General features: G+C 54.2%; 2 protein-coding genes across 2 annotated transcripts in view; one reads left to right on the top strand and one right to left on the bottom strand.

The window, feature by feature from the left end:
- Positions 1-4,732, bottom strand: part of mstnb (myostatin b) — a 16,339-nt gene extending 11,607 nt beyond the window's left edge. Inside the window, exon 1 of the mRNA XM_072445296.1 lies at positions 4,344-4,732. Within this exon, the coding sequence (XP_072301397.1) occupies positions 4,344-4,710 (367 nt within the window). The 5' untranslated portion in view covers positions 4,711-4,732. The remainder of the gene's footprint in view (positions 1-4,343) is intronic.
- LOC140360019 (E3 ubiquitin/ISG15 ligase TRIM25-like) overlaps positions 1-23,586 on the top strand; it is a 441,716-nt gene that overhangs the window by 121,938 nt on the left and 296,192 nt on the right. The gene's annotated exons all lie outside the window — the stretch shown is intronic.

Below are 23,586 nucleotides of genomic sequence, written 5' to 3'. Positions count from 1 at the left end.
GAAGACTGGGAAGGGGCATGTCTGTCAAAACGAAACTTAGGCGATGAAAATGCCCCAAATATATCCAAATTACTAGTTAAATCTTGATTTCTTTCCGAGGAATTTCGATACAGGGGCACGGGGCCCCTCCTAATTCAAACCCCGGGCCCGTTGGCGATTTGAGGGCTTACGGGCCCCCGTCTATTTCGCAGCCTGGATAGAGGCAGATACCAGTTTTGAGAAAATACATTTGACATAAAATGACATTTTACACTTTATAAAATATCAGATTGAAAAGAGCAAATCAAAAATCTCAGTGATACTGTCACTTATAGTGCATTATAGCAATTACTTCACTCAGCGGAAATAAAGGCACAAACAATTGTTTGTGCCTGTTTCATAAAACAGCTTCTAAGTGGCATTACTTACCCTGAACTACATGTGTAACATTTACATTTTTACATTAAATCATCAGACATTATTGCTGTTGGAAAGTTGTTCTTATAGACATGTCATTTATAGCATTCTTTCATAGGTTTTCTAATAACGAAAGTATATTTTTATCAATAGAAGTTAAGCAATACTTAATTCTTAGCGTTCGCCTTATGCAAGTAATAAACTAAAAAAAAAAAACACTCCTCTTTAGTGTGTTTGTTGTCATGGTAACGGAGCACGAGGTTTGACACATCACATGTCTCGGATTGATATGAAATCAGACGATTTGATTTCAACACGAATAAAGCCAACAAACAGTTGAGCAGCTCATTCTGAGTCGTTTTGGACGTACCTTTTGTCACAAACACATGCGCACATGCCTCTGACTCTAGTGTCAAAAGCGTAGCTCCATGGTGTAACTACTACGTTCAAAAGAGCGCTCGAGATTGCGCCCATCAGTCGCTATTTTCCTCTGGAGAAAACCATAGTGACGTAGTCACTTCTGATTGTGATTTGATTGGCTAAAAATCCCCATTGTTTTTCTATGAGACTCTGGGGCTTTTCAAACGCCCTGGGAACGAAAGAGACTCAGGCTGCGCAGCAGACCACACGGCATACAAGTATACATCTATATCTATTTATAAATATATATATTATTATTTTACACAGTCACACTAATAAGAATATAAGATATTTCTGAATAAATTATATTGTTTTTAGACACAATTTTCTTTACGTAGTTGGCAGATTGACGCCCTTAATGGAGCAGCCGCTGCTGCTGCAACCACCATAAAACAACAACAACAAGTCATAATCATCATTATCATCATCATTATCATCATAATCGTAGGAGATTAAGTTAGTTTAGTCTTATTAAAGTAGTAGTAATGTTAACAATAAGTACTCATTTACTCAGAGGTTGTACTCCAGTTAGAGTGATGTTACTTCAGAATACTATAACTCTATTATTAGTAGAAATACTGCTGTTTCTAAGAGACAAACACAAACGTTCAAATCGGTTCATATCGTGTCCACACAAAGCGACACGTTTACTGCAGTACAGACTGTGCAGTACTCAAGAGGGAGTAAAAGTATGCAGTACAAAAACGAGTCCGAAGCGTACAATTTTTTCCAAAAACGTTACTCAATTAAATGTAACTGAGGACGAGCCGCCTCTGCATTAGTTACATTTACACCAGTCACTTTTTAAAATACTTTTCCACCAGTGTACTTTTACTACTACTGGAGTAACCGTGTACTTTTACTACTACTGGAGTAACCGTGTACTTTTACTACAACTGGAGTAACCGTGTACTTTTACTACTACTGGAGTAACCGTGTACTTTTACTACTACTGGAGTAACCGTGTACTTTTACTACAACTGGAGTAACCGTGTACTTTTACTACTACTGGAGTAACCGTGTACTTTTACTACTACTGGAGTAACCGTGTACTTTTACTACAACTGGAGTAACCGTGTACTTTTACTACTACTGGAGTAACCGTGTACTTTTACTACAACTTGAGTAACCGTGTACTTTTACTACTACTGGAGTAACCGTGTACTTTTACTACAACTGGAGTAACCGTGTACTTTTACTACTACTGGAGTAACCGTGTACTTTTACTACAACTGGAGTAACCGTGTACTTTTACTACTACTGGAGTAACCGTGTACTTTTACTACAACTGGAGTAACCGTGTACTTTTACTACTACTGGAGTAACCGTGTACTTTTACTACAACTGGAGTAACCGTGTACTTTTACTACAACTGGAGTAACCGTGTACTTTTACTACTACTGGAATAACCGTGTACTTTTACTACTACTGGAGTAACCGTGTACTTTTACTACTACTGGAATAACCGGGTACTTTTAATACTACTGGAGTAACCGTGTACTTTTACTACTACTGGAGTAACCGTGTACTTTTACTACTACTGGAATAACCGGGTACTTTTACTACTACTGGAGTAACCGTGTACTTTTACTACTACTGGAGTAACCGTGTACTTTTACTACAACTGGAGTAACCGTGTACTTTTACTACAACTGGAGTAACCGTGTACTTTTACTACTACTGGAATAACCGTGTACTTTTACTACTACTGGAGTAACCGTGTACTTTTACTACTACTGGAATAACCGGGTACTTTTACTACTACTGGAGTAACCGTGTACTTTTACTACTACTGGAGTAACCGTGTACTTTTACTACTACTGGAATAACCGTGTACTTTTACTACAACTGGAGTAACCGTGTACTTTTACTACTACTGGAATAACCGTGTACTTTTACTACTACTGGAGTAACCGTGTACTTTTACTACTACTGGAGTAACCGTGTACTTTTACTACAACTGGAGTAACCGTGTACTTTTACTACAACTGGAGTAACCGTGTACTTTTACTACTACTGGAGTAACCGTGTACTTTTACTACTACTGGAGTAACCGTGTACTTTTACTACAACTGGAGTAACCGTGTACTTTTACTACTACTGGAGTAACCGTGTACTTTTACTACTACTGGAGTAACCGTGTACTTTTACTACTACTGGAGTAACCGGGTACTTTTACTACTACTGGAGTAACCGTGTACTTTTACTACTACTGGAGTAACCGTGTACTTTTACTACTACTGGAGTAACCGGGTACTTTTACTACTACTGGAGTAACCGTGTACTTTTACTACTACTGGAGTAACCGTGTACTTTTACTACTACTGGAATAACCGTGTACTTTTACTACAACTGGAGTAACCGTGTACTTTTACTACTACTGGAATAACCGTGTACTTTTACTACTACTGGAGTAACCGTGTACTTTTACTACTACTGGAGTAACCGTGTACTTTTACTACAACTGGAGTAACCGTGTACTTTTACTACAACTGGAGTAACCGTGTACTTTTACTACTACTGGAGTAACCGTGTACTTTTACTACTACTGGAGTAACCGTGTACTTTTACTACAACTGGAGTAACCGTGTACTTTTACTACAACTGGAGTAACCGTGTACTTTTACTACAACTGGAGTAACCGTGTACTTTTACTACAACTGGAGTAACCGTGTACTTTTACTACAACTGGAGTAACCGTGTACTTGTCTCTTTCTGGAGTAAAAGTGCTGTTTCTCTTCTCGCTGTGAGTAAATCTACAAACGCTTTAGGTGAAATATTAAATATGAAATGGTTTGAATATGAGTTTGTTTTTTCCGGTCCAGTCCCGGTCTAATCCCGGTCCAGTCCCGGTCCAGTCCCGGTCTAATCCCGGTCCAGTCCCGGTCCAGTCCCGGTCCAGTCCCGGTCCAGAATTGCAACATTTAGAGGACATTTTTTGCATTCAGATGTTGAATATTTGGTTTTGAATTGTCGGTTGCCATGGCAAAAGTCCTCATTTTTATTCTAAAACGAAATGAATCAGTTCTATTGTAATTGTCATTTTAAGTATTTTTAATTAGCCTATTTTTGTCAGACAATATATAAATCTAATTGGCTCAAACAGGCCTCACAAACCAACTAATTGCGATAATTAAAGATCTAAATTGAACATATTTGAATATTAGACAGACTCACTCACTTTTAACTCGGTTTGAAGGGTTTGGATTTGTCTTTTTTTCTGTTTGCTGCTGTTTTGTCTCATGTTTTCATGATTTAACGCGTGCTTTTTACAGCTCTATAAAAGAGTTCAAGCTCTGATTGTGACACGATCGATGTCCTGATGATGATGACAACTATGAAGTTCAAGACGCATCACAGTGAATCACATTTCACTGAACTTTGGTCAGACAGAGCAGCGTAAAAGTCAAATGAAACATACACCAAACCGTGCGTAAAGTCGTGCGTAAAGTCGTGCGTAAAGTCGTGCGTAAAGTCGTGCGTAAAGTCGTGCGTAAAGTCGTGCGTAAAAGCCGCGCCGCACTTACGCTCCGTGGCCATGAACATGATGGTGTCGGTGGTCGCGTGCTCGTCGTCCTCCTGCGCCACCGGCTCGTGGTTGTCGTCCCCGAGCACGTCGTACTGGTCCAGCAGCTGCTGCAGCGGCGGCGCACGCGGCAGCAGCGCGCGCACCGTGTCGCGGCTGATGTTTGGCGCCTCCTTCATGCGCAGTTTGCTCAGGATCTGGCTCTTGATCGTGTTCAGCCGCAGCGCGCGGACGTGCTGCCGGGCCTCGCAGGTGGAGCACGGCCGCACCGCCTCCTCCGGGCCCGGGACACGCTCCGGTTCACCGAGCACCAGCGGCTCCACGGCCACGAGCAGCGTCACGCACAGCGCGAGCTCCGACACGCGCATCTCTGGAGCGGGAGATGGACAAATGTCGCGTCACGCTTCATTTGCGCGCGGCTTTTATACCGCGTCTGAAACTTTCATTGGCTGAACAGAAACAACAGCTCCAAAGAGACTGTGTCCCACACGTGTCCTCTGTCCAATGAGCGCGCGATCCGCACGAGCCGCACGAGCCGCGCGCGCACGAGTCACAACACACGAGGTTTAGACTTTATGACTCTTTAACGTTCAGTTATTTCATCAGAATGTCTCATTTTTCCACTGATAAAACGTGACAAAAACACAATCTAAAGAAATCAAGACTTGGATCGTGTCGAACAGAGAAACAAACAGATTTAAGTCTTAAACAGATTAAAGTATTTATCAGTTAAATTTGTGCCGTGCACGGGTGCTGCAGGTGCGGGACGGAGGCTGCAGGCGCGGGACGGAGGCTGCAGGCGCGGGACGGAGGCTGCAGGTGCGGGACGGAGGCTGCAGGTGCGGGACGGAGGCTGCAGGCGCGGGACGGAGGCTGCAGGCGCGGGACGGGAGGCTGCAGGTGCGGGACGGAGGCTGCAGGCGCGGGACGGAGGCTGCAGGCGCGGGACGGAGGCTGCAGGTGCGGGACGGAGGCTGCAGGTGCGGGACGGAGGTTGCAGGCGCGGGACGGGAGGCTGCAGGCGCGGGACGGGAGGCTGCAGGTGCGGGACGGAGGCTGCAGGTGCGGGACGGAGGTGCGGGACGGAGGCTGCAGGTGCGGGACGGAGGTGCGGGACGGAGGCTGCAGGTGCGGGACGGAGGCTGCAGGTGCGGGACGGAGGCTGCAGGCGCGGGACGGAGGCTGCAGGCGCGGGACGGGAGGCTGCAGGTGCGGGACGGAGGCTGCAGGTGCGGGACGGAGGCTGCAGGCGCGGGACGGAGGCTGCAGGTGCGGGACGGAGGTGCGGGACGGAGGCTGCAGGTGCGGGACGGAGGCTGCAGGTGCGGGACGGAGGCTGCAGGCGCGGGACGGAGGCTGCAGGCGCGGGACGGGAGGCTGCAGGTGCGGGACGGAGGCTGCAGGCGCGGGACGGAGGCTGCAGGCGCGGGACGGAGGCTGCAGGTGCGGGACGGAGGCTGCAGGTGCGGGACGGAGGTTGCAGGCGCGGGACGGGAGGCTGCAGGCGCGGGACGGGAGGCTGCAGGTGCGGGACGGAGGCTGCAGGTGCGGGACGGAGGTGCGGGACGGAGGCTGCAGGTGCGGGACGGAGGTGCGGGACGGAGGTGCGGGACGGAGGTGCGGGACGGAGGTGCGGGACGGAGGTGCGGGACGGCGGCGCAAACACAGTCGCGCCTGAACCTGCGCGCGGCGGTTGGTGTGTGACCAGGTGGCGCCCTCGTGCGGTAGAAAAGAGGTACAACATGTCAAAACGAGTCAGTTCCAGTCAGTTTAATCTGATCAAATACAATCTGTTTTACAAAGAGTTGACAAAATAAAATAAAAAAAATCGAATGCAGTGACGAGAAACGATACTTTGACTCCAGTTTGAGACTCTGACACTGACGATGTATTTGTGAAAAGTATGAAAAGTAATAACTGAAACTCGGACTGAGCCCTCGTTTAAATGTTTGGAAAGTAAGTGTAACTGAGTAGATATTTGGAGATTCCATCCTCCTGCTTCCCCGGGTCGAGGTCGAGGTCTAAGCAGGGACTCCAAGACTTCCTTCTCCTCTTCCCGGTGGGACATGAAACACCTCCCCAGAGAGGAGCCCAGGAGGAGGAAACTCATTTCAACTGTTTGTATCTGTGATCTTGTCCTTTGGGTCATTACCCAGAGCTCATGACCGTAGGCGAGGCTCATGACCGTAGGCGAGGCTCATGACCGTAGGTGAGGCTCATGACCGTAGGTGAGACTCATGACCGTAGGTGAGGCTCATGACCGTAGGCGAGGCTCATGACCGTAGGCGAGGCTCATGACCGTAGGTGAGGCTCATGACCGTAGGTGAGGCTCATGACCGTAGGCGAGGCTGACCGTAGGTGAGGCTCATGACCGTAGGTAAGACTCATGACCGTAGGCGAGGCTGACCGTAGGTGAAGCTCATGACCGTAGGCGAGGCTCATGACCGTAGGTGAGGCTCATGACCGTAGGCGAGGCTCATGACCGTAGGTGAAGCTCATGACCGTAGGCGAGGCTCATGACCGTAGGCGAGGCTCATGACCGTAGGCGAGGCTCATGACCGTAGGTGAAGCTCATGACCGTAGGCGAGGCTCATGACCGTAGGCGAGGCTCATGACCGTAGGCGAGGCTCATGACCGTAGGTGAGACTCATGACCGTAGGTGAGGCTCATGACCGTAGGCGAGGCTCATGACCGTAGGCGAGGCTCATGACCGTAGGTGAGGCTCATGACCGTAGGTGAGGCTCATGACCGTAGGCGAGGCTCATGACCGTAGGTGAGGCTCATGACCGTAGGTGAGGCTCATGACCGTAGGTGAGGCTCATGACCGTAGGCGAGGCTCATGACCGTAGGCGAGGCTCATGACCGTAGGTGAGGCTCATGACCGTAGGTGAGGCTCATGACCGTAGGTGAGGCTCATGACCGTAGGCGAGGCTCATGACCGTAGGTGAGACTCATGACCGTAGGTGAAGCTCATGAGGCTCATGACCGTAGGTGAGACTCATGACCGTAGGTGAGACTCATGACCGTAGGTGAGACTCTTGACCGTAGGTGAGGCTCATGAAGTTAGATCTGAGTGCTGCTTTTGACACTGTCGATCATGGGATCCTCTTACAGAGACTAGAGGACTGGGTGGGCATCACTGGCACTGCCCTAAACTGGTTAAGGTCCTATCTGGAAGACAGGAAGTACTTTGTTGAAATTGGTAGCTGTGTCTCAGACCACATGACCCTGACCTGTGGAGTGCCCCAAGGGTCAGTCCTGGGTCCCCTTCTGTTCAACCTCTACATGCTGCCGTTGGGTCAGTTGATACGCAGTGAAAATGTGTCCTATCACAATTATGCAGACGACACTCAGATCTATGTTTCACTATCGGCAGGTGACTATGGACCAGTAGATTCACTCTGTCACTGCATCCAACAGATCAGTTTGTGGATGCAAAACAACTTTCTCCAGCTGAACTCAGACAAGACTGAAATAATCGTTTTTGGCCCACAGAAACAAAGAGAAAGTGTTAGCGGTCACCTCCAGAGTCTCGCTCTAAAACCTACAAACCAAATTAGAAATCTGGGGGTAATAATGGACTCAGACTTGAACTTTAATAGCCACGTCAAATCAATAACATCAGCAGCTTTTTACCATCTAAAAAACATTGCCAAAATCAAAAATATAGTGTCAAAACCAGATTTAGAGAGACTTATCCACGCGTTTGTCTCCAGTAGATTAGACTACTGTAACGGCCTGCTCACTGGTCTCTCCAAACGAGCTGTAAAACAGCTGCAGTACATCCAGAACGCTGCTGCTCGGGTCCTGACTAGAACCAGGAAGTACGATCACATTAGTCCTGTTCTCAGGTCTCTGCACTGGCTCCCTGTGGCTCAGAGAATAGACTTTAAAGCAGCTCTGCTTGTGTACAAGTCTCTCCATGGCCTAGCACCAAAGTACATCTTGGATATGTTAGTGCCATATGAACCATCTCGGACTCTGAGGACCTCAGGGACCGGCCTCCTGCTGGTGCCAGAGTCAGGACTAAACATGGGGAATCTGCGTTTCAGTTTTATGCAGCTAAAATCTGGAACAGTCTTCCTGAAGATGTGAGACAGGCTTCTACTCTGACAATGTTCAAATCTAAGCTAAAAACTGTTTTGTTTAGCTGCGCATATGACTAAAAGGATTTTTTCTTTGCACTCTTCTCTTTTGTTTGTGATTTTATTAGTTTAGAAAATCAGTTGGATTGATAATTTTTAATTTAGTTAATTTTATTGTATTTCTGTAACTTCTTTGTGATTTGAATGCATTTTTCCTGCTGTGAAGCACTTTGAATTGCCTTGTGTATGAAATGTGCTCTACAAATAAACTTGCCTTGCCTTGCCTAGGCGAGGCTCATGACCGTAGGCGAGGCTCATGACCGTAGGCGAGGCTCATGACCGTAGGTGAAGCTCATGACCGTAGGCGAGGCTCATGACCGTAGGTGAGGCTCATGACCGTAGGTGAGGCTCATGACCGTAGGTGACGCTCATGACCGTAGGTGAAGCTCATGACCGTAGGCGAGGCTCATGACCGTAGGCGAGGCTCATGACCGTAGGTGAAGCTCATGACCGTAGGCGAGGCTCATGACCGTAGGTGAGGCTCATGACCGTAGGTGAAGCTCATGACCGTAGGTGAAGCTCATGACCGTAGGTGAAGCTCATGACCGTAGGCGAGGCTCATGACCGTAGGCGAAGCTCATGACCGTAGGCGAAGCTCATGACCGTAGGCGAGGCTCATGACCGTAGGTGAGGCTCATGACCGTAGGTGAGGCTCATGACCGTAGGTGAAGCTCATGACCGTAGGTGAGACTCATGACCGTAGGTGAAGCTCATGAGGCTCATGACCGTAGGTGAGACTCATGACCGTAGGTGAGACTCATGACCGTAGGCGAGGCTCATGACCGTAGGCGAGGCTCATGACCGTAGGTGAAGCTCATGACCGTAGGCGAGGCTCATGACCGTAGGCGAGGCTCATGACCGTGGGAAGGCTCATGACCGTAGGTGAAGCTCATGACCGTAGGTGAAGCTCATGACCGTAGGCGAGGCTCATGACCGTAGGTGAGGCTCATGACCGTAGGTGAGGCTCATGACCGTAGGTGAAGCTAATGACCGTAGGTGAGACTCATGACCGTAGGTGAGACTCATGACCGTAGGTGAAGCTCATGAGGCTCATGACCGTAGGTGAGACTCATGACCGTAGGTGAGGCTCATGAAGGTAGGCGAGGCTCATGACCGTAGGCGAGGCTCATGACCGTAGGTGAAGCTCATGAAGGTAGGCGAGGCTCATGACCGTAGGCGAGGCTCATGACCGTAGGTGAAGCTCATGACCGTAGGCGAGGCTCATGACCGTAGGCGAGGCTCATGACCGTAGGTGAAGCTCATGACCGTAGGTGAAGCTCATGACCGTAGGCGAGGCTCATGACCGTAGGTGAGGCTCATGACCGTAGGTGACGCTCATGACCGTAGGTGAAGCTCATGACCGTAGGCGAGGCTCATGACCGTAGGCGAGGCTCATGACCGTAGGCGAGGCTCATGACCGTAGGTGAAGCTCATGACCGTAGGCGAGGCTCATGACCGTAGGTGAGGCTCATGACCGTAGGTGAAGCTCATGACCGTAGGTGAAGCTCATGACCGTAGGTGAAGCTCATGACCGTAGGCGAGGCTCATGACCGTAGGCGAAGCTCATGACCGTAGGCGAAGCTCATGACCGTAGGCGAGGCTCATGACCGTAGGTGAGGCTCATGACCGTAGGTGAGGCTCATGACCGTAGGTGAAGCTCATGACCGTAGGTGAGACTCATGACCGTAGGTGAAGCTCATGAGGCTCATGACCGTAGGTGAGACTCATGACCGTAGGTGAGGCTCATGAAGGTAGGCGAGGCTCATGACCGTAGGCGAGGCTCATGACCGTAGGCGAAGCTCATGACCGTAGGCGAGGCTCATGACCGTAGGCGAGACTCATGACCGTGGGAAGGCTCATGACCGTAGGTGAAGCTCATGACCGTAGGCGAAGCTCATGACCGTAGGTGAGGCTCATGACCGTAGGTGAGGCTCATGACCGTAGGTGAAGCTCATGACCGTAGGCGAGGCTCATGACCGTAGGCGAGGCTCATGACCGTAGGCGAAGCTCATGACCGTAGGCGAGGCTCATGACCGTAGGCGAGGCTCATGACCGTAGGCGAGGCTCATGACCGTAGGCGAGGCTCATGACCGTAGGTGAGGCTCATGACCGTAGGTGAGGCTCATGACCGTAGGTGAAGCTCATGAAGGTAGGCGAGGCTCATGACCGTAGGCGAGGCTCATGACCGTAGGTGAAGCTCATGACCGTAGGCGAGGCTCATGACCGTAGGTGAAGCTCATGACCGTAGGCGAGGCTCATGACCGTAGGTGAGACTCATGACCGTAGGTGAAGCTCATGAGGCTCATGACCGTAGGTGAGACTCATGACCGTAGGTGAGACTCATGACCGTAGGTGAGGCTCATGAAGGTAGGCGAGGCTCATGACCGTAGGCGAGGCTCATGACCGTAGGTGAAGCTCATGACCGTAGGCGAGGCTCATGACCGTAGGCGAGGCTCATGACCGTGGGGAGGCTCATGACCGTAGGTGAAGCTCATGACCGTAGGTGAAGCTCATGACCGTAGGCGAGGCTCATGACCGTAGGCGAGGCTCATGACCGTAGGTGAGGCTCATGACCGTAGGTGACGCTCATGACCGTAGGTGAAGCTCATGACCGTAGGCGAGGCTCATGACCGTAGGCGAGGCTCATGACCGTAGGCGAGGCTCATGACCGTAGGTGAAGCTCATGACCGTAGGCGAGGCTCATGACCGTAGGTGAGGCTCATGACCGTAGGTGAAGCTCATGACCGTAGGTGAAGCTCATGACCGTAGGTGAGGCTCATGACCGTAGGCGAGGCTCATGACCGTAGGCGAAGCTCATGACCGTAGGCGAAGCTCATGACCGTAGGCGAGGCTCATGACCGTAGGTGAGGCTCATGACCGTAGGTGAAGCTCATGACCGTAGGTGAGACTCATGACCGTAGGTGAAGCTCATGAGGCTCATGACCGTAGGTGAGACTCATGACCGTAGGTGAGACTCATGACCGTAGGTGAGTCTCATGAAGGTAGGCGAGGCTCATGACCGTAGGCGAGGCTCATGACCGTAGGTGAAGCTCATGACCGTAGGCGAGGCTCATGACCGTAGGCGAGGCTCATGACCGTGGGAAGGCTCATGACCGTAGGTGAAGCTCATGACCGTAGGTGAAGCTCATGACCGTAGGCGAGGCTCATGACCGTAGGCGAGGCTCATGACCGTAGGTGAGGCTCATGACCGTAGGTGAAGCTCATGACCGTAGGCGAGGCTCATGACCGTAGGCGAGGCTCATGACCGTAGGCGAGGCTCATGACCGTAGGCGAGGCTCATGACCGTAGGTGAAGCTCATGACCGTAGGCGAGGCTCATGACCGTAGGCGAAGCTCATGACCGTAGGCGAAGCTCATGACCGTAGGCGAGGCTCATGACCGTAGGCGAGGCTCATGACCGTAGGCGAGGCTCATGACCGTAGGCGAGGCTCATGACCGTAGGCGAGGCTCATGACCGTAGGCGAAGCTCATGACCGTAGGCGAAGCTCATGACCGTAGGCGAGGCTCATGACCGTAGGCGAGGCTCATGACCGTAGGCGAGGCTCATGACCGTAGGTGAGGCTCATGACCGTAGGTGAAGCTCATGACCGTAGGCGAGGCTCATGACCGTAGGCGAGGCTCATGACCGTAGGCGAGGCTCATGACCGTAGGTGAGGCTCATGACCGTAGGTGAAGCTCATGAGGCTCATGACCGTAGGTGAGGCTCATTAGGCTCATGACCGTAGGTGAAGCTCATGACCGTAGGTGAGGCTCATGACCGTAGGTGAGACTCATGACCATAGGTGAGACTCATGACCATAGGTGAGACTCATGACCGTAGGCGAGGCTCATGACCGTAGGTGAGGCTCATGACCGTAGGCGAGGCTCATGACCGTAGGCGAGGCTCATGACCGTAGGTGAGGCTCATGACCGTAGGTGAGGCTCATGACCGTAGGTGAAGCTCATGAAGGTAGGCGAGGCTCATGACCGTAGGCGAGGCTCATGACCGTAGGTGAAGCTCATGACCGTAGGCGAGGCTCATGACCGTAGGTGAAGCTCATGACCGTAGGCGAGGCTCATGACCGTAGGCGAGGCTCATGACCGTAGGTGAAGCTCATGACCGTAGGTGAAGCTCATGACCGTAGGCGAGGCTCATGACCGTAGGTGAGGCTCATGACCGTAGGTGAGGCTCATGACCGTAGGTGAAGCTCATGACCGTAGGCGAGGCTCATGACCGTAGGTGAGGCTCATGACCGTAGGCGAGGCTCATGACCGTAGGTGAGGCTCATGACCGTAGGTGAGGCTCATGACCGTAGGTGAAGCTCATGACCGTAGGTGAAGCTCATGACCGTAGGTGAGGCTCATGACCGTAGGTGAAGCTCATGACCGTAGGTGAAGCTCATGACCGTAGGCGAGGCTCATGACCGTAGGCGAGGCTCATGACCGTAGGCGAGGCTCATGACCGTAGGCGAGACTCATGACCGTAGGCGAGGCTCATGACCGTAGGCGAGGCTCATGACCGTAGGCGAGGCTCATGACCGTAGGCGAGGCTCATGACCGTAGGTGAAGCTCATGACCGTAGGCGAGGCTCATGACCGTAGGCGAGGCTCATGACCGTAGGCGAGGCTCATGACCGTAGGCGAGGCTCATGACCGTAGGTGACGCTCATGACCGTAGGCGAGGCTCATGACCGTAGGCGAGGCTCATGACCGTAGGTGAAGCTCATGACCGTAGGCGAGGCTCATGACCGTAGGCGAGGCTCATGACCGTAGGTGAAGCTCATGACCGTAGGTGAAGCTCATGACCGTAGGTGAAGCTCATGACCGTAGGCGAGGCTCATGACCGTAGGCGAAGCTCATGACCGTAGGCGAAGCTCATGACCGTAGGCGAGGCTCATGACCGTAGGTGAGGCTCATGACCGTAGGTGAGGCTCATGACCGTAGGTGAAGCTCATGACCGTAGGTGAGACTCATGACCGTAGGTGAAGCTCATGAGGCTCATGACCGTAGGTGAGACTCATGACCGTAGGTGAGACTCATGACCGTAGGTGAGGCTCATGAAGGTAGGCGAGGCTCATGACCGTAGGTGAAGCTCATGACCGTAGGTGAAGCTCATGACCGTAGGCGAGGCTCATGACCGTAGGCGAGGCTCATGACCGTAGGCGAGGCTCATGACCGTAGGTGAAGCTCATGACCGTAGGCGAGGCTCATGACCGTAGGTGAGGCTCATGACCGTAGGTGAGGCTCATGACCGTAGGTGACGCTCATGACCGTAGGTGAAGCTCATGACCGTAGGCGAGGCTCATGACCGTAGGCGAGGCTCATGACCGTAGGTGAAGCTCATGACCGTAGGCGAGGCTCATGACCGTAGGTGAGGCTCATGACCGTAGGTGAAGCTCATGACCGTAGGTGAAGCTCATGACCGTAGGTGAAGCTCATGACCGTAGGCGAGGCTCATGACCGTAGGCGAAGCTCATGACCGTAGGCGAAGCTCATGACCGTAGGCGAGGCTCATGACCGTAGGTGAGGCTCATGACCGTAGGTGAGGCTCATGACCGTAGGTGAAGCTCATGACCGTAGGTGAGACTCATGACCGTAGGTGAAGCTCATGAGGCTCATGACCGTAGGTGAGACTCATGACCGTAGGTGAGACTCATGACCGTAGGCGAGGCTCATGACCGTAGGCGAGGCTCATGACCGTAGGTGAAGCTCATGACCGTAGGCGAGGCTCATGACCGTAGGCGAGGCTCATGACCGTGGGAAGGCTCATGACCGTAGGTGAAGCTCATGACCGTAGGTGAAGCTCATGACCGTAGGCGAGGCTCATGACCGTAGGTGAGGCTCATGACCGTAGGTGAGGCTCATGACCGTAGGTGAAGCTCATGACCGTAGGTGAGACTCATGACCGTAGGTGAGACTCATGACCGTAGGTGAAGCTCATGAGGCTCATGACCGTAGGTGAGACTCATGACCGTAGGTGAGGCTCATGAAGGTAGGCGAGGCTCATGACCGTAGGCGAGGCTCATGACCGTAGGTGAAGCTCATGAAGGTAGGCGAGGCTCATGACCGTAGGCGAGGCTCATGACCGTAGGTGAAGCTCATGACCGTAGGCGAGGCTCATGACCGTAGGCGAGGCTCATGACCGTAGGTGAAGCTCATGACCGTAGGTGAAGCTCATGACCGTAGGCGAGGCTCATGACCGTAGGTGAGGCTCATGACCGTAGGTGACGCTCATGACCGTAGGTGAAGCTCATGACCGTAGGCGAGGCTCATGACCGTAGGCGAGGCTCATGACCGTAGGCGAGGCTCATGACCGTAGGTGAAGCTCATGACCGTAGGCGAGGCTCATGACCGTAGGTGAGGCTCATGACCGTAGGTGAAGCTCATGACCGTAGGTGAAGCTCATGACCGTAGGTGAAGCTCATGACCGTAGGCGAGGCTCATGACCGTAGGCGAAGCTCATGACCGTAGGCGAAGCTCATGACCGTAGGCGAGGCTCATGACCGTAGGTGAGGCTCATGACCGTAGGTGAGGCTCATGACCGTAGGTGAAGCTCATGACCGTAGGTGAGACTCATGACCGTAGGTGAAGCTCATGAGGCTCATGACCGTAGGTGAGACTCATGACCGTAGGTGAGGCTCATGAAGGTAGGCGAGGCTCATGACCGTAGGCGAGGCTCATGACCGTAGGCGAAGCTCATGACCGTAGGCGAGGCTCATGACCGTAGGCGAGACTCATGACCGTGGGAAGGCTCATGACCGTAGGTGAAGCTCATGACCGTAGGCGAAGCTCATGACCGTAGGTGAGGCTCATGACCGTAGGTGAGGCTCATGACCGTAGGTGAAGCTCATGACCGTAGGCGAGGCTCATGACCGTAGGCGAGGCTCATGACCGTAGGCGAAGCTCATGACCGTAGGCGAGGCTCATGACCGTAGGCGAGGCTCATGACCGTAGGCGAGGCTCATGACCGTAGGCGAGGCTCATGACCGTAGGCGAGGCTCATGACCGTAGGTGAGGCTCATGACCGTAGGTGAAGCTCATGAAGGTAGGCGAGGCTCATGACCGTAGGCGAGGCTCATGACCGTAGGTGAAGCTCATGACCGTAGGCGAGGCTCATGACCGTAGGTGAAGCTCATGACCGTAGGCGAGGCTCATGACCGTAGGTGAGACTCATGACCGTAGGTGAAGCTCATGAGGCTCATGACCGTAGGTGAGACTCATGACCGTAGGTGAGACTCATGACCGTAGGTGAGGCTCATGAAGGTAGGCGAGGCTCATGACCGTAGGCGAGGCTCATGACCGTAGGTGAAGCTCATGACCGTAGGCGAGGCTCATGACCGTAGGCGAGGCTCATGACCGTGGGGAGGCTCATGACCGTAGGTGAAGCTCATGACCGTAGGTGAAGCTCATGACCGTAGGCGAGGCTCATGACCGTAGGCGAGGCTCATGACCGTAGGTGAGGCTCATGACCGTAGGTGACGCTCATGACCGTAGGTGAAGCTCATGACCGTAGGCGAGGCTCATGACCGTAGGCGAGGCTCATGACCGTAGGCGAGGCTCATGACCGTAGGTGAAGCTCATGACCGTAGGCGAGGCTCATGACCGTAGGTGAGGCTCATGACCGTAGGTGAAGCTCATGACCGTAGGTGAAGCTCATGACCGTAGGTGAGGCTCATGACCGTAGGCGAGGCTCATGACCGTAGGCGAAGCTCATGACCGTAGGCGAAGCTCATGACCGTAGGCGAGGCTCATGACCGTAGGTGAGGCTCATGACCGTAGGTGAAGCTCATGACCGTAGGTGAGACTCATGACCGTAGGTGAAGCTCATGAGGCTCATGACCGTAGGTGAGACTCATGACCGTAGGTGAGACTCATGACCGTAGGTGAGTCTCATGAAGGTAGGCGAGGCTCATGACCGTAGGCGAGGCTCATGACCGTAGGTGAAGCTCATGACCGTAGGCGAGGCTCATGACCGTAGGCGAGGCTCATGACCGTGGGAAGGCTCATGACCGTAGGTGAAGCTCATGACCGTAGGTGAAGCTCATGACCGTAGGCGAGGCTCATGACCGTAGGCGAGGCTCATGACCGTAGGTGAGGCTCATGACCGTAGGTGAAGCTCATGACCGTAGGCGAGGCTCATGACCGTAGGCGAGGCTCATGACCGTAGGCGAGGCTCATGACCGTAGGCGAGGCTCATGACCGTAGGTGAAGCTCATGACCGTAGGCGAGGCTCATGACCGTAGGCGAAGCTCATGACCGTAGGCGAAGCTCATGACCGTAGGCGAGGCTCATGACCGTAGGCGAGGCTCATGACCGTAGGCGAGGCTCATGACCGTAGGCGAGGCTCATGACCGTAGGCGAGGCTCATGACCGTAGGCGAAGCTCATGACCGTAGGCGAAGCTCATGACCGTAGGCGAGGCTCATGACCGTAGGCGAGGCTCATGACCGTAGGCGAGGCTCATGACCGTAGGTGAGGCTCATGACCGTAGGTGAAGCTCATGACCGTAGGCGAGGCTCATGACCGTAGGCGAGGCTCATGACCGTAGGCGAGGCTCATGACCGTAGGTGAGGCTCATGACCGTAGGTGAAGCTCATGAGGCTCATGACCGTAGGTGAGGCTCATTAGGCTCATGACCGTAGGTGAAGCTCATGACCGTAGGTGAGGCTCATGACCGTAGGTGAGACTCATGACCATAGGTGAGACTCATGACCATAGGTGAGACTCATGACCGTAGGCGAGGCTCATGACCGTAGGTGAGGCTCATGACCGTAGGCGAGGCTCATGACCGTAGGCGAGGCTCATGACCGTAGGTGAGGCTCATGACCGTAGGTGAGGCTCATGACCGTAGGTGAAGCTCATGAAGGTAGGCGAGGCTCATGACCGTAGGCGAGGCTCATGACCGTAGGTGAAGCTCATGACCGTAGGCGAGGCTCATGACCGTAGGTGAAGCTCATGACCGTAGGCGAGGCTCATGACCGTAGGCGAGGCTCATGACCGTAGGTGAAGCTCATGACCGTAGGTGAAGCTCATGACCGTAGGCGAGGCTCATGACCGTAGGTGAGGCTCATGACCGTAGGTGAGGCTCATGACCGTAGGTGAAGCTCATGACCGTAGGCGAGGCTCATGACCGTAGGTGAGGCTCATGACCGTAGGCGAGGCTCATGACCGTAGGTGAGGCTCATGACCGTAGGTGAGGCTCATGACCGTAGGTGAAGCTCATGACCGTAGGTGAAGCTCATGACCGTAGGTGAGGCTCATGACCGTAGGTGAAGCTCATGACCGTAGGTGAAGCTCATGACCGTAGGCGAGGCTCATGACCGTAGGCGAGGCTCATGACCGTAGGCGAGGCTCATGACCGTAGGCGAGACTCATGACCGTAGGCGAGGCTCATGACCGTAGGCGAGGCTCATGACCGTAGGCGAGGCTCATGACCGTAGGCGAGGCTCATGACCGTAGGTGAAGCTCATGACCGTAGGCGAGGCTCATGACCGTAGGCGAGGCTCATGACCGTAGGCGAGGCTCATGACCGTAGGCGAGGCTCATGACCGTAGGTGACGCTCATGACCGTAGGCGAGGCTCATGACCGTAGGCGAGGCTCATGACCGTAGGTGAAGCTCATGACCGTAGGCGAGGCTCATGACCGTAGGCGAGGCTCATGACCGTAGGTGAAGCTCATGACCGTAGGTGAAGCTCATGACCGTAGGTGAAGCTCATGACCGTAGGCGAGGCTCATGACCGTAGGCGAAGCTCATGACCGTAGGCGAAGCTCATGACCGTAGGCGAGGCTCATGACCGTAGGTGAGGCTCATGACCGTAGGTGAGGCTCATGACCGTAGGTGAAGCTCATGACCGTAGGTGAGACTCATGACCGTAGGTGAAGCTCATGAGGCTCATGACCGTAGGTGAGACTCATGACCGTAGGTGAGACTCATGACCGTAGGTGAGGCTCATGAAGGTAGGCGAGGCTCATGACCGTAGGTGAAGCTCATGACCGTAGGTGAAGCTCATGACCGTAGGCGAGGCTCATGACCGTAGGCGAGGCTCATGACCGTGGGAAGGCTCATGACCGTAGGTGAAGCTCATGACCGTAGGTGAAGCTCATGACCGTAGGCGAGGCTCATGACCGTAGGTGAGGCTCATGACCGTAGGTGAAGCTCATGACCGTAGGTGAAGCTCATGACCGTAGGCGAGGCTCATGACCGTAGGCGAGGCTCATGACCGTAGGCGAGGCTCATGACCGTAGGTGAAGCTCATGACCGTAGGCGAGGCTCATGACCGTAGGCGAAGCTCATGACCGTAGGCGAAGCTCATGACCGTAGGCGAGGCTCATGACCGTAGGCGAGGCTCATGACCGTAGGCGAGGCTCATGACCGTAGGTGAGGCTCATGACCGTAGGTGAAGCTCATGACCGTAGGCGAGGCTCATGACCGTAGGCGAGGCTCATGACCGTAGGCGAGGCTCATGACCGTAGGCGAGGCTCATGACCGTAGGTGAGGCTCATGACCGTAGGTGAAGCTCATGAGGCTCATGACCGTAGGTGAGGCTCATTAGGCTCATGACCGTAGGTGAAGCTCATGACCGTAGGTGAGGCTCATGACCGTAGGTGAGACTCATGACCATAGGTGAGACTCATGACCATAGGTGAGACTCATGACCGTAGGTGAGGCTCATGACCGTAGGCGAGGCTCATGACCGTAGGTGAGGCTCATGACCGTAGGTGAAGCTCATGACCGTAGGCGAGGCTCATGACCGTAGGTGAAGCTCATGACCGTAGGCGAGGCTCATGACCGTAGGCGAGGCTCATGACCGTGGGGAGGCTCATGACCGTAGGTGAAGCTCATGACCGTAGGTGAAGCTCATGACCGTAGGCGAGGCTCATGACCGTAGGCGAGGCTCATGACCGTAGGTGAGGCTCATGACCGTAGGTGACGCCCATGACCGTAGGTGAAGCTCATGACCGTAGGCGAGGCTCATGACCGTAGGCGAGGCTCATGACCGTAGGCGAGGCTCATGACCGTAGGTGAAGCTCATGACCGTAGGCGAGGCTCATGACCGTAGGTGAGGCTCATGACCGTAGGTGAAGCTCATGACCGTAGGTGAAGCTCATGACCGTAGGTGAAGCTCATGACCGTAGGCGAGGCTCATGACCGTAGGCGAAGCTCATGACCGTAGGCGAAGCTCATGACCGTAGGCGAGGCTCATGACCGTAGGTGAGGCTCATGACCGTAGGTGAAGCTCATGACCGTAGGTGAGACTCATGACCGTAGGTGAAGCTCATGACCGTAGGTGAAGCTCATGAGGCTCATGACCGTAGGTGAGACTCATGACCGTAGGTGAGACTCATGACCGTAGGTGAGTCTCATGAAGGTAGGCGAGGCTCATGACCGTAGGCGAGGCTCATGACCGTAGGTGAAGCTCATGACCGTAGGCGAGGCTCATGACCGTAGGCGAGGCTCATGACCGTGGGAAGGCTCATGACCGTAGGTGAAGCTCATGACCGTAGGTGAAGCTCATGACCGTAGGCGAGGCTCATGACCGTAGGCGAGGCTCATGACCGTAGGTGAGGCTCATGACCGTAGGTGAAGCTCATGACCGTAGGCGAGGCTCATGACCGTAGGCGAGGCTCATGACCGTAGGCGAGGCTCATGACCGTAGGCGAGGCTCATGACCGTAGGTGAAGCTCATGACCGTAGGCGAGGCTCATGACCGTAGGCGAAGCTCATGACCGTAGGCGAAGCTCATGACCGTAGGCGAGGCTCATGACCGTAGGCGAGGCTCATGACCGTAGGCGAGGCTCATGACCGTAGGCGAGGCTCATGACCGTAGGCGAGGCTCATGACCGTAGGCGAAGCTCATGACCGTAGGCGAAGCTCATGACCGTAGGCGAGGCTCATGACCGTAGGCGAGGCTCATGACCGTAGGCGAGGCTCATGACCGTAGGCGAGGCTCATGACCGTAGGTGAGGCTCATGACCGTAGGTGAAGCTCATGACCGTAGGCGAGGCTCATGACCGTAGGCGAGGCTCATGACCGTAGGCGAGGCTCATGACCGTAGGTGAGGCTCATGACCGTACGTGAAGCTCATGAGGCTCATGACCGTAGGTGAGGCTCATTAGGCTCATGACCGTAGGTGAAGCTCATGACCGTAGGTGAGGCTCATGACCGTAGGTGAGACTCATGACCATAGGTGAGACTCATGACCATAGGTGAGACTCATGACCGTAGGCGAGGCTCATGACCGTAGGTGAGGCTCATGACCGTAGGCGAGGCTCATGACCGTAGGCGAGGCTCATGACCGTAGGTGAGGCTCATGACCGTAGGTGAGGCTCATGACCGTAGGTGAAGCTCATGAAGGTAGGCGAGGCTCATGACCGTAGGCGAGGCTCATGACCGTAGGTGAAGCTCATGACCGTAGGCGAGGCTCATGACCGTAGGTGAAGCTCATGACCGTAGGCGAGGCTCATGACCGTAGGCGAGGCTCATGACCGTAGGTGAAGCTCATGACCGTAGGTGAAGCTCATGACCGTAGGCGAGGCTCATGACCGTAGGTGAGGCTCATGACCGTAGGTGAGGCTCATGACCGTAGGTGAAGCTCATGACCGTAGGCGAGGCTCATGACCGTAGGTGAGGCTCATGACCGTAGGCGAGGCTCATGACCGTAGGTGAGGCTCATGACCGTAGGTGAGGCTCATGACCGTAGGTGAAGCTCATGACCGTAGGTGAAGCTCATGACCGTAGGTGAGGCTCATGACCGTAGGTGAAGCTCATGACCGTAGGTGAAGCTCATGACCGTAGGCGAGGCTCATGACCGTAGGCGAGGCTCATGACCGTAGGCGAGGCTCATGACCGTAGGCGAGGCTCATGACCGTAGGCGAGACTCATGACCGTAGGCGAGGCTCATGACCGTAGGCGAGGCTCATGACCGTAGGCGAGGCTCATGACCGTAGGCGAGGCTCATGACCGTAGGCGAAGCTCATGACCGTAGGCGAGGCTCATGACCGTAGGCGAGGCTCATGACCGTAGGCGAGGCTCATGACCGTAGGCGAGGCTCATGACCGTAGGTGACGCTCATGACCGTAGGCGAGGCTCATGACCGTAGGCGAGGCTCATGACCGTAGGTGAAGCTCATGACCGTAGGCGAGGCTCATGACCGTAGGCGAGGCTCATGACCGTAGGTGAAGCTCATGACCGTAGGTGAAGCTCATGACCGTAGGTGAAGCTCATGACCGTAGGCGAGGCTCATGACCGTAGGCGAAGCTCATGACCGTAGGCGAAGCTCATGACCGTAGGCGAGGCTCATGACCGTAGGTGAGGCTCATGACCGTAGGTGAGGCTCATGACCGTAGGTGAAGCTCATGACCGTAGGTGAGACTCATGACCGTAGGTGAAGCTCATGAGGCTCATGACCGTAGGTGAGACTCATGACCGTAGGTGAGACTCATGACCGTAGGTGAGGCTCATGAAGGTAGGCGAGGCTCATGACCGTAGGTGAAGCTCATGACCGTAGGTGAAGCTCATGACCGTAGGCGAGGCTCATGACCGTAGGCGAGGCTCATGACCGTGGGAAGGCTCATGACCGTAGGTGAAGCTCATGACCGTAGGTGAAGCTCATGACCGTAGGCGAGGCTCATGACCGTAGGTGAGGCTCATGACCGTAGGTGAAGCTCATGACCGTAGGTGAAGCTCATGACCGTAGGCGAGGCTCATGACCGTAGGCGAGGCTCATGACCGTAGGCGAGGCTCATGACCGTAGGTGAAGCTCATGACCGTAGGCGAGGCTCATGACCGTAGGCGAAGCTCATGACCGTAGGCGAAGCTCATGACCGTAGGCGAGGCTCATGACCGTAGGCGAGGCTCATGACCGTAGGCGAGGCTCATGACCGTAGGTGAGGCTCATGACCGTAGGTGAAGCTCATGACCGTAGGCGAGGCTCATGACCGTAGGCGAGGCTCATGACCGTAGGCGAGGCTCATGACCGTAGGCGAGGCTCATGACCGTAGGTGAGGCTCATGACCGTAGGTGAAGCTCATGAGGCTCATGACCGTAGGTGAGGCTCATTAGGCTCATGACCGTAGGTGAAGCTCATGACCGTAGGTGAGGCTCATGACCGTAGGTGAGACTCATGACCATAGGTGAGACTCATGACCATAGGTGAGACTCATGACCGTAGGTGAGGCTCATGACCGTAGGCGAGGCTCATGACCGTAGGTGAGGCTCATGACCGTAGGTGAAGCTCATGACCGTAGGTGAAGCTCATGACCGTAGGCGAGGCTCATGACCGTAGGCGAAGCTCATGACCGTAGGCGAAGCTCATGACCGTAGGCGAGGCTCATGACCGTAGGTGAGGCTCATGACCGTAGGTGAAGCTCATGACCGTAGGTGAGACTCATGACCGTAGGTGAAGCTCATGAGGCTCATGACCGTAGGTGAGACTCATGACCGTAGGTGAGACTCATGACCGTAGGTGAGTCTCATGAAGGTAGGCGAGGCTCATGACCGTAGGCGAGGCTCATGACCGTAGGTGAAGCTCATGACCGTAGGCGAGGCTCATGACCGTAGGCGAGGCTCATGACCGTGGGAAGGCTCATGACCGTAGGTGAAGCTCATGACCGTAGGTGAAGCTCATGACCGTAGGCGAGGCTCATGACCGTAGGCGAGGCTCATGACCGTAGGTGAGGCTCATGACCGTAGGTGAAGCTCATGACCGTAGGCGAGGCTCATGACCGTAGGCGAGGCTCATGACCGTAGGCGAGGCTCATGACCGTAGGCGAGGCTCATGACCGTAGGTGAAGCTCATGACCGTAGGCGAGGCTCATGACCGTAGGCGAAGCTCATGACCGTAGGCGAAGCTCATGACCGTAGGCGAGGCTCATGACCGTAGGCGAGGCTCATGACCGTAGGCGAGGCTCATGACCGTAGGCGAGGCTCATGACCGTAGGCGAGGCTCATGACCGTAGGCGAAGCTCATGACCGTAGGCGAGGCTCATGACCGTAGGCGAGGCTCATGACCGTAGGCGAGGCTCATGACCGTAGGTGAGGCTCATGACCGTAGGTGAAGCTCATGACCGTAGGCGAGGCTCATGACCGTAGGCGAGGCTCA

This window comes from Eucyclogobius newberryi, unplaced genomic scaffold, assembly GCF_026437365.1.
Source record: "Eucyclogobius newberryi isolate DKJ021-1_F unplaced genomic scaffold, fEucNew1.0.hap1 SCAF_14, whole genome shotgun sequence".
Taxonomy (NCBI): Eukaryota; Metazoa; Chordata; class Actinopteri; order Gobiiformes; family Gobiidae; genus Eucyclogobius; species Eucyclogobius newberryi.
Note: the sequence above shows the minus strand (reverse complement) of the source record. Positions and strands in the feature narration are given on the sequence as shown.